General features: G+C 38.5%; 1 protein-coding gene across 1 annotated transcript in view; it reads left to right on the plus strand.

The window, feature by feature from the left end:
• Nucleotides 1-2,811: 2,811 nt before the first annotated feature.
• Nucleotides 2,812-11,335, plus strand: part of LOC138017860 (pleckstrin-2-like) — a 20,808-nt gene continuing 12,284 nt past the window's right edge. The window contains exons 1-6 of the mRNA XM_068864843.1: nt 2,812-3,322; nt 3,618-3,698; nt 3,814-3,891; nt 4,455-4,580; nt 8,436-8,509; nt 8,606-8,703. Coding sequence (XP_068720944.1) covers nt 3,272-3,322; nt 3,618-3,698; nt 3,814-3,891; nt 4,455-4,580; nt 8,436-8,509; nt 8,606-8,703 — 508 coding nt within the window. The 5' untranslated portion in view covers nt 2,812-3,271. The remainder of the gene's footprint in view (nt 3,323-3,617; nt 3,699-3,813; nt 3,892-4,454; nt 4,581-8,435; nt 8,510-8,605; nt 8,704-11,335) is intronic.

Raw genomic sequence — 11,335 nt, forward strand, 5'->3', positions numbered from 1 at the left:
TCTTGTAATTTTCCAAGAGAGTTACTTAAGATTGTGAAGTCTTATCAATAATTATTATTCTTGAAAATAATTGTAAGGCTTATCATTATAGTCTTATTGACCTGTCAATTCGCTAATGACTTCAATTTTTGCCTCTTCTGATTTAAAAATATAAATATGTATATTAAACAGTATTCTTTAATTTTGTACACATTACTTTTTTAGCATCACACTCCTGTGAGTTTTCTTGTACTCCAATAATTTAAGTTGTGAATTATTCGTTTTCAAAACATGCTTTGAAAATATTCTCTAGCATTGCTCAAGTTGTGGCATTTTAATTACTGTCTGAAGATGTGGTACATCGAGTGATTTGGGGGAAAATTGCGGACTAGACAGGGGGATTGGGAAATAAAATTGAAGGTGACAAAGCACAGGAAATTTGCAACTTCACCAGCAACAAGAAACTATTTCACAAAACGAAATAGTGTTTTGTTTCTGGAATGGTAAGGGCAGGAGAAAAGATAAAATACTGTAAATTGTGGGTCACTTGGTCGGTCATATATATTTCGCTTCGTCTATTGAAACTCTCAACAAAGAAGGACAAAAATGTGGACGCAAACTCTCTGAACGGTTAGAAGCCTGTCAAGGAATATTAACCATTAAAGAGAAGAACATAATGATACTTGTCTACAAATACCTAATTTTCCTTCAAATGCCACAGCATAAAATTTCAAATTCCATTTTCTGTGAATCTTCCATTACTTGTGGTACATGTGAACCTAGGAAGTTACCAGTACTAGCTTTAAAATAACTGGTTCCTGGAAAACCCTATTTACTACAGTAACTACAACTTACCAGTGGGAAGATTGTTTACATTACTTATTACCACGAAGAGAGATAGCTTTGGATTTTTCAACAATACATCCCTTTAATGTAACCGAAAATCATTCAGATAGTGAAAACTTCATATTTATGACCAATTTCGTTCACTTTCATGCTTGTCAGCATTATGATTTGCTATACTTCAGGTTCACATGTTCACATGTTTGTTTTTACGTCTCATAGATGTTTAGATGTTCAATTACAAACTCTGTTTTGAATGGCCACTCTACTTCATTGTGTAAATAGTTCACCCTGAAGTCTAAATAGATACAATTCATTTCTGAGTAAATGAAACGAAACAAAAATGTAGTTTAAGGAATGGAGGCAAATAAAACAAACCGTGCCATTGTCACTGCCTCCAAAACAGAAGAGATTAAAAGCCAGTTTGATAAAACAGCAAAGATCCACCCCTAACCCTGGGCTCATTCGACAAGAACTGCTAAAGATGATGAGATACTTATGTTTAGGACTTGCACAAATTGTGCCCTTTTTTAATTAGGCTCAACAGATTTCATGAGCAGCATTCCAAGACATCACATTGTCTTCACTGGTGGGATAAGACATGGAAAAGTTCTTTTCATAGCTTGAAAAGTGCAAGAAGCAGATTGCTAATCCTATGGAATAGCATGTTCAACAATGTACATTGGCTTGATTACGTCAACTTTACCACAAAATATATTTACAATAACAAGTTGAAGAATGTGGGCACTAAACATGCTGTGGTTCGCTGTTGGCAATCAGAAGACAATTAAAATACTGATTTTACACTGACATGACAATACTTGCACGTGCAGTCAATAGCTTTGGGTCAATGTATACTGGGGAAAGTCGTTGTCAGAAGGCTCATATACACCGATAAGAAATCAGATAATCATTCAAGTGTATGAAAAATTAATGATAATTAGGTTTAATTGATTGAAAATAAACATGCAATATAAACTATACATTACGAAAGACAGCGAGCACACCTCCGTGACTAAATAGCTAGAACCAGGGCTTTCATTAAACCTTAGCTCACTGGATTTTACGGTAATCAAATGTCTGTGATGTTACGGGTGAAACTGTGTGCAATGGCTTTTTCCAAACTGTTTAAAAATCACAGCCCCGAGAAATAATAGCCGTCTATAAAATTGAATTGGTTTAAAATAACATGAAATGAAAAGAAAAGCAAGATTTCTGTGTCATCTACCGCATTCTCGTTGCTCGTGCATTCATCCATCCGTATTTTTGGTTTCTTACATCAAATTTTACAGCTTTGGGTTCCCCCTTCGTACTCCATTTTGTTTGTTGGCAGTTGTCGTACCCAGATTTCTCTCACCTTATTTCTTGCCGCCATTTTGGAAAAAATTTGCATATTTGTCCATCCTCAATGGACAAAATTTGATCACGTGATCTGCTGTGTGCCAGGGTCTTCTCAAGACCCGCCGCCATATTGAAAGCCGAGAAGACCCTGGGAACGAGGTTGCCTTGTCATCGAGCATTTCGAGCATCGAGATGGGGAAGAAAGCGAAGAAAGCCTGGGTTCGTATGGTAACACACTGCTGACACACTGTACAGCGTGACATTTGGTTGATTGATTCAATAGATCGTTTCACGTGACGTCATCATTTTCTAAAATCCAAAACTAAAGAGCCACGAAAGTTTTTATCCTCAATCGGGCGGTAAATTTGTCTCCATTTGCAATTTTAAAGCTCAATATCGTGCTTCGTTTGGAAACCAGAGCATTTTGAATTTCTGAGTTATAGCGGTGCGTGACACGAGGCGACGAGAAATATATATTTATCTCATGGTTTTGAGCCTTTTTAGAATTTAAAGCATTAGAGAAAGTGCTTAGGTAAATAGCTGTCTGTTCAGTACAGATGATCACTCGCCTAGATAGCCAAAGTAAGTAACAGATGTTGACACTATTTTCCGGCCGCCATATTGGTGCACCACAGATGTGCACCAACATGGCGTTTTCATACTGGCCTCTGTAAATTTATTCGAAACATTACGACGAATATCTGAAGTTGGGAGAAACGCACAGTCCTAAAACTTGGAGAAGTGTCTTCTTCATTTATCTTCTACAACATCACGAATTCTTGACTTTTTCCACTGGATGGTTTTCGATTTATTTTTTTATTGCGTGACAGTGAAAACGATCTATAAATTTTTCCCATCTCTTTTGTCGCTATTTCGTTTTTAGCACATACAATCCTTCCTTTTATGGAGCGACTTAAGAATACTCGGCCACCATTGTCTTCTTAAATTGTCTTCATTTCTGGTTTTTTTAAATTTCTCGTTATTATCGATATGTAACTAAGCTTACCGAACTGGTAGTGCAACTGGACGTTTTGCTTGTCACGCAAACTATAAGGAAATACATGGTTCAGCTGTTTTGATATGATTTGGGTACTCGAAAATAGATAACATGGAATCGAAAGCTCCAAGGAAGTTAAAGGAAGGCTTTCTGGTAAAAAAGGTGAGCTTCCGTGCTTAGTTTCCCCTTCTTTAACCTAAGCTACAGTTACTAGCTAGCTGCTTTTTCAAGTTCGCGTCATGATTTGTGATGTTCTTCAAAAATAAGCACGTTTTCGTCACACTTTTATCCTACATCTAGCTTCACTTAGGAGGCAAGAAATTACAAATGTGAACTACAGCATGGAGAGATATCACTGCAAATTTTCATCAATAAATCTAAGGATAAGTCCCGCGTACACTAAATCTTCGGTGTGAATTTGAAGTTAACTGTTAAAATTGAACATTAATTTTAACAGGGACATGTTCGCCACAACTGGAAAACCAGATGGTTCATCTTGTACGACGAGGCTCTGATTTACTGCAGGAAAAAAGACCTGGTAAGTTTTTAGGCTTTAAATTGTTATTAATGTCGCCTATATAAGAACTGATATCTTATGGTCATGTTTTACTTTTAAATATTCCTTCAATTTTCTACAATAATTATTTTAATAGATCATGGAAGTATCAGGGGAGATTCCTCTTCAGGGCTGCTTTTTAGTTTCTCCTTGCATTGAATACACAAAAAAGGAGGTAATGCAAAATTAATATCATCTTTACTGTACTTTCCTTTTTATATTGTTGAGTTAGGCAGCCAGGTTAATATAAAAGCATAAGATAATAATGTGGCACAGTAAAATATTTAAGCAATAGAGGACTTTTTCTGTGTTTCCATTGCCTCATTTAAACACAAGGGGGAGTCGGGAGAATTTGAGACAGTTATGCAAACTCGAGACGCAGTTGAAGGTTTACTTAACTGTCGAGAATTCTCCCAACTCCCCGAGTGTTAAGATGAGGCTATGTAAACACGGAAAAAAAGTCCTTTGTTGCTTTTATAAGTATTTCTCAAAAATAATTCGACAAGTGAAGGAAAATGTAGGGTTTTTGTACTCCTTGATTGAAATAGATTTTCTTGATACCCACTCATATTTGCTACCAGCCAATCAAAATGCATGTCTAACACCACATAACCAATCAAAATGCATGTGATGTCACAGCTGTGTTTACATACTCTTATATAAACACAAGAAGCCCTTGACCAATGGGAGAGCATGTGCTATCCAAATTATTTCTTGATCCTGTCTGATGCAATTCAGGGCGATTTTAGATTAACAACTAAGGACAATGTAGAGTACTTGCTTCAGGCAGCCAACAGTGATGAACGAGAAGAGTGGACCACAGAAATTGCAAATGCAATCAGGAAATTAGACATCAAGGATAAGGTAATTCAGGGCCAGAAACCAAAACCAAATGATTTCCTTAGTTTGGATACCAACACTCAGGCAATCAATTGAGCTGATTCAAAATAATGTATCTGATCTCTGTTTTGGCATAACCTGTTACTCATGCCCAGGGCACAGAGTTGAGATTTGCTTCAACCTTTTGAAAGAAATGCACTTGCTTTTGTTTGGGGTCCTGTGGTTTCCACTGCTCATGGAGCCTAACATGGTGTCAGAATAGTAGGATTGACCCAACAAATTGACTTAGAGAATCCCAGCAAATTATTCTTAGTTTCGGAAACTCTAGCAAATACTCTCATCCTTACCACAACATCATGGCGATTGATACTCAAATGGACAAGTTGAAATGCAATTGCAATATACGCAAAAACTTTAAGAATTTTGAGCTCCGTTTCCATGACTTCTACATGCAAACGGAATACAGGAATCTTGCCAAAACCCTGAGACAGAGAAAACCTTCTACCCAAAAACGATTCAACACTGCACCAAGTAGACTGCAAGAGAGTTTAGAGATACCAGTTCACCTTAAGTACAAGAAACAGGGTTCGTGCTACTCCATGAAGTCCTTGAAAAGCCCTGGAATTTAATGTTGGACTTCAAGGGCGCTTGAAAAGCCCTTGAAAAAAAGGTTTTGTGGAAAACTGCTTGAAAACTCTTTGAATTTTTGCTTGGCTGAAAATTGTCGAGATTGCATCATGCTAAGTTAAAAGAGACATTTCAAAAATCTGAGCCCAAAATTGACTATTAGTGAAATATTAAAACCTAAAATTAAAATGTCCATGCATGCACTTAAATATAACTTGCAGGGTGTGATAAGGAATATTAAGGCAGACTTTTTCAGCATTGAAGAAAACACTGAAACACTATAATGTTATGTATGGCATAGAAATCTTATAAAGACTCCTTGAAAGCTCAATTCCTGGCTCTTGAAAACTCCTTGAATTCTCCTGGAATTTTATGGACAAAATCCAGCACGAACCCGTAAGAAAGGAATTGTATGTCCCTTTATCTAAGTATATGTAGCTGACACACTCTCACTAACTGTACTTCCAGACTTGATCAATGTGAAGCATTATACATTGATCTCTCTGACACAACACACTCCTACTGGAGTTATGACAAATGCCAACAGATAGACTCTCTTACACAGTTAATTTACCGGTAACTCCTGGCAGTGTATTTGTAAACTCTCCTACATGTACTTATTGACTTAAGGACAAACTACTACTTTACAACAACTTAAGGTACAACTTTTTAACTGTCCACTAGCAAGCTCTTTTCTTGACAATGGAATCCCCTTGCAACAATTCAGTCATACCACAGTAACAGGTCATGAACTATAACCACTTGTCCACAACAGCTATCACTTCTTTTTTCTCACAGGAAATTGGTTCTCTCACTACTCTTCATCATCTTATTTAATTTATCACTTAAATTACTTACGGGACAGAATTCCACGACAGCAACACAACTGTCCAAACTAAAGCTGTTTATATAGTTTTTGTGAAGGTTTCTAAGTCAACACTATTATTGTACATTACAACATGTCGATTTTAGAATTGCTCACTGATGAAAACTGACCAATGTAATTCTAGAAAGTTCTAACATGCAACAGGAAGTTCTTGCATGCAACATTGTTACATACAACAGAACACTATGGAAAATTCTCTGATGTTTTTAACCCTGTGGCACTGGAAACCACCAATTTAAGCTTGCCATATCGAAGCAACTAAACAGATGACCTTCTCCAGAAGCTTATCACTGTTGTTCTCCAAAGGTGATGACCAGCTGAAAGAAATAAAGTTCCACAACTCTGACAAGCCTTCTGGACAATACAAAACATACTTAATTGACTGCGCCCCATAGGGGCTTTTCAGGGCCAATGAAACACAGTTAATGAAAGGAGGGAACAGAACAACAACATCTGTTAAGAATCCCAACTGGCCAGAGGCAAACCAGTTGGCTATTTACAAGTACAGCTGGGAAGTTGAACCAGGGACTACCAGGAACAAATTCAATGAGTGGTCAGAGCAGCTCTTGAACTTGGGATCTCTGGATCTCAAGGCAAGCGTCCTATTACCACTGGGCCACACTGCCTCCACTTGACCTCCACTGGGCCACACTTACTGGACAGTAAAGAATGACCTTGTTTACAAAGGCACCCAAGTGTTGCCCCACCCCACCCCACCCCATAAAATCCATGCAAATCATTTTGGTCCTGATTCCACCACATGCATCAGGCGTTTGAGGTCCTATTCTGGCCTTGGATGTGGAAGACCATCTTTGACATCTACACAATATGGCTCAGCTTCAACCAAAAAACCTATGAGATCACTGCCAATCCCCACACAAATCTGACAATTTATAAGCCAAGACATCTTCATGTATTTACCACCAAAATGATACCTTGACACCATCTGTCACTTCTCTGACTGGATTGAGGTAGACGAGCTTTGAGGCACCCTTGCCACCACCATTATCTGCAAGACTAAAGTGCACACCGCTTTGCCTGGTGTGGCATCCAATGCTCCTGCCAAACTGATAACAGCCCAAAATTCATCAGCTTGGAGTACAGAGACTTCGCACACCACCTACAGCTAATACCATTTCCAAGGCCATGGGAAAGCCAAAGTGGCAGTTAAAGTTACTGTAGTAGAATCCATGCTAAAGAAATCAGAGGACTTCCACCTTGCCATGTTAAATTACTGTAACACACCATCCAAAGGCCTCAGCTACACCCCAGCCCAGCTTGCTCTGAACTGCTTTACCAGGACAACACAATGAACACCACAATGCATTATTGAACATGCTGAGGTCTTTGGGTGGTGTGTTACAGTAGTTTAGCACGGCAAGGTGGAAGTCCTCTGATTTCTTTTAAAGCATGCATGGATTCTATTACTTTAACTGCCACTTCCTTGCTCACGACGACAGAATGCCTTCCATCCTTGTGTGATTCTAACTTAAAGGTTAAAGAGTAAGAATACATGCATGTATGTGCTCAATGTTCTGAGGGCAAATGCCTATCCAAAGTCCTTTCTCTATAAATCTCTTTAACGTCAAAGTTCTCAAAAGTTCTCTGAAAACCAAAGGATCTTGTAAACTGTCAAAAACAAACTGACTCCATTTATTGCATTCCTTGCAATGACTGTGAACAAGTATATATCGAACAAACCAAACGCCAGTTCGGTACACATTTAAAGAATCACCTGTGGTTTTTCTTTACAAAAAGGAAAATTCTGTGTTGTTGGAACTTGTTTGCTTGATCAACCATACAATAGGTTGGGATAAGTCTAAAATTATCACTGTCAACAGGTGGTACCATGAATGCCTTTGTTTGGAGGCATAGCACATTAATTCCACTCAAACTGCTTTGAACTGTGATGATAGCGGCCTTTTACCTGACACTTACCTCCTCTCATTAGTGTCAAAGGTCGCTAATTTAAATTAGTATCTATAAAAGGACTCTTTGAATGGTTTCTCTAAATCACCTCTTATGAATACACTTTTTACGTGTCGGAACCTGGGGTCTTTTGAACTGTAACTTTGTTAAGTTACTTTCAATTCCAAACCAGGGTAGCAGAGGTGGATCCAGGATTTTTTTCAGAAAGGGGTGCACCACAAAGGAATGACGTAGGTGGCTGGTGACGTTTTTTTTAGAATACCAGTTGAATTAGAAAGCTCATCTCAGGGGGGAGGGGGCCCCCTTCACCCCCTGCACCCTCCCCCTAGATTCGCCCCTGAGTAGCTACAAACAACGACTGACATTAGACATTGTTTTGTTGTACACTGTATACTTGAATTTCTTTTAAATGCATGGTTTCCATTTTAAATTTGTAGCAAATAGAGTCTGAAATGGTTCCCATACGAGCTTATTCAGGGTCAGCTGTACAGTTTTCTCCCACCCAAATAAGGTACACATTTCTGTTTTGTGTTTCCATAGGTCTTTCTTTGAGTACCAGAGAGAACATGCTTTAATGTTACAGTAATATGGTCTGGTGTATTTTCAGAGAAATTGTGGAAGCTATGCAAGATGCAGATGCTGGAATACCACTTGATACACACACTTGCTCAAAAGACAACAAAGCACACAAACTCTGCTTTACTGGTAGGACCAACACCAGATGAGGCCAGAGGCATTGGGGCTAAAACTGCGTGAAAAGTTGTTCAAAACTGAAAACCTCTCTACATTTTGATCAAAACCAAAATCCATAGACAAAACAATCAAAACCAATTTTTCAAAGCAGTTTAATTAATAATCAATTAATTCATTGGTAATACGTGGAGGATACAAACTTTTAAAAATCTGTGTCACAAGGCTTATTCAAGAAATGGGAGTAGCATGATTATAGAATGGCTGACACACATACAAATTGATGAATCTCGACTATATACTGAACAGGGAAAACTGAAAACCACATTCATGGATACCAAATCTGATAAATGGCCTTTATTTTGGGAAAAACTGCAAACTGCAACACATACTAAACCTGAAAATCCAAAGTTTTTCAGTGCAAAAAGTTACAAACCAAGCTTAAGGTGCTACTATGATCAAATCACGTAGAATACCAGAAAAGATTAAAAACGCGGTTTACCGTTTAGAAATATCTGCATTTTTTCGGAAATATTTAATTTTGAAAAATGTGTAAAATATGCAAATGAGAGGAGTGATGACATCATTGACTCAACCCAAGTTAGGGAACATTCACAGGAACTTGTTGGGGGGGGGGGGGGGGGACTGATGAGAATTATGTACTACCGGTATCTAAAAAAATTGGAGGACCCCTACTTTCTGCATTAAATGTTTTCAGGGACCCCCGTTTACTGTCCCTAAATTCTGAGACACCCCCAACCTACCTCATGGCTGCACAAACCAATACACGATACCTGCCCTCCCCCAGGAAATTTTGTCAAATAGAACAGTCAGAACTGCTATTTCCAGTGTTTCTGGAACCCAAGAATCAGTTTCCCAGGGCCGGACTTAACTCAAATTCTCTTTAAAAGGTTAGTAAAAATAGTAATAAAAATAGTAATAAAAAATATAATAAACCCCTTAAATATTGACATCAAGGTACCAGACATGGAATGGGAAACCACTGGGCGAAATGTCTGGACTCTGGCCTGCTGCAGAGAAATAACACCAAGAAACTAAAAATATGTTATCAACACTAACTATTTCCTTGGAAGAAAAAATATCACACAGTAGTATGAATCTAAAGTCTCGGAGAACAAAAACCATTGGTAAATGAAATCTTGCTGGAAGCGCCTGAAAGAGGCATCCATTCAAATACCGGTTTGTACTTGAGAGAGCAAAATGATGACAAAGGAAAAGGAAACCAGATCACATACAAGGGAGTCGTGTACGCCTGTCAACCCCATTTTACACTCTTGTGTTTACATTGGCTAATGACAATTTTGGTTTTCATTATTTAAGGTACCCCCCTTGAGAGTGTTTATATTTTTCTATCCCCCCCTCCCCGTTTTTACCTCTAGGATGCAGTGTGGCCCAGTGGTTACGGCGCTCCCCTTGAGAGCTGGAGATCCCTGATTCAAGACGCGTCCTGAACACTCATTGAATTTGATCCTGGTAGTCCCTGGTTCAACTTTTCCAGCTGCACTTGTAAATAGCCAACTGCTTTGCCTCCGGCCAGTTGGGATTCTTAACAGTTGTTGTTCTGCTCCGTCGTTTTGTTGTGTTTCATTGGCCCTGAAAAGCCCCTATGGGGAGCAGTCAATTAAGTATGTATGTATGTATGTAATTGTTTTGGGGGAATTTCTCATCAGTCCTCCCCCCCCTCCCCCCGACAAGTTTTTGTGAATGCTCCCTTAACATTAAGTATATAATTAGAGGGCTATCTCAGTCAATTTGCACCAGAGACCATTGAAACTTGGTGGGCTAATAGTTCTACAGGCAACACACATACGGCTATAAAGAAACTTGTTTCCATGACAACTCACTCTTTTCCAGTCCCCTCCAACCTGATTTTAATATTCTTGGTGATCTTAAGGGAGAAAAACATTCAACCCATTCAGCCCTAAACCGGCCTCACTTAGTATTTTACTCTGTCTAATACCAGACGATTGTACTCGTCAATGGGGAACCCCCAGAAGTCAATGGGTTAACAAGGCCACAAATTCAGCCTAACATATTTATATGCTTGCAGGATCATGCAGATGAGGCACCATTGGCAAATATCAAAATAGAACGTCAAAGGTGGCCTGCAAAGCCTTTAATGTCAGGGAGGTCTGGAACCCAGTATAGTGCCATGGTAACAAAAATGGTATGCTCATATTGTGGAGCACATGTGCACCTACTAGAATTGCACTGCGAAGAATCAAGCATTTCTGATACAAATTGGCTGAGATATCTTTCTTCATCATATTTGACCAAAATTCGGTTGAGTTTATGATGTTATCTCTTGGCTCATTTGAACACTTTAAAAACTTGAATATCTCTGGAACAAAAACAGATATTTGAAAATGGTAAACAGCAATCTTCTTCTCGTACAGACTACATGTTTATGTCCTAAAATGGCTTAGATAGGAAAGATGTGAATTCCGTCATAGTTAATGTAGCAATTTAAAATACCTAAACCTGCAAAACCTGAAAATCCCAATTTGCCCTCCTCATATGTTTATTTTCCACATGTTTTCAAGAAATTGTGTGTCAGTTTTGATACCTGACACTGCAATTTTTGCAATTATTTCTGTTTTCTGAGTCTGTGATCAAGACCATTATT

This window comes from Montipora capricornis, chromosome 9 (assembly GCF_036669925.1).
Source record: "Montipora capricornis isolate CH-2021 chromosome 9, ASM3666992v2, whole genome shotgun sequence".
NCBI classification, from domain to species: Eukaryota; Metazoa; Cnidaria; class Anthozoa; order Scleractinia; family Acroporidae; genus Montipora; species Montipora capricornis.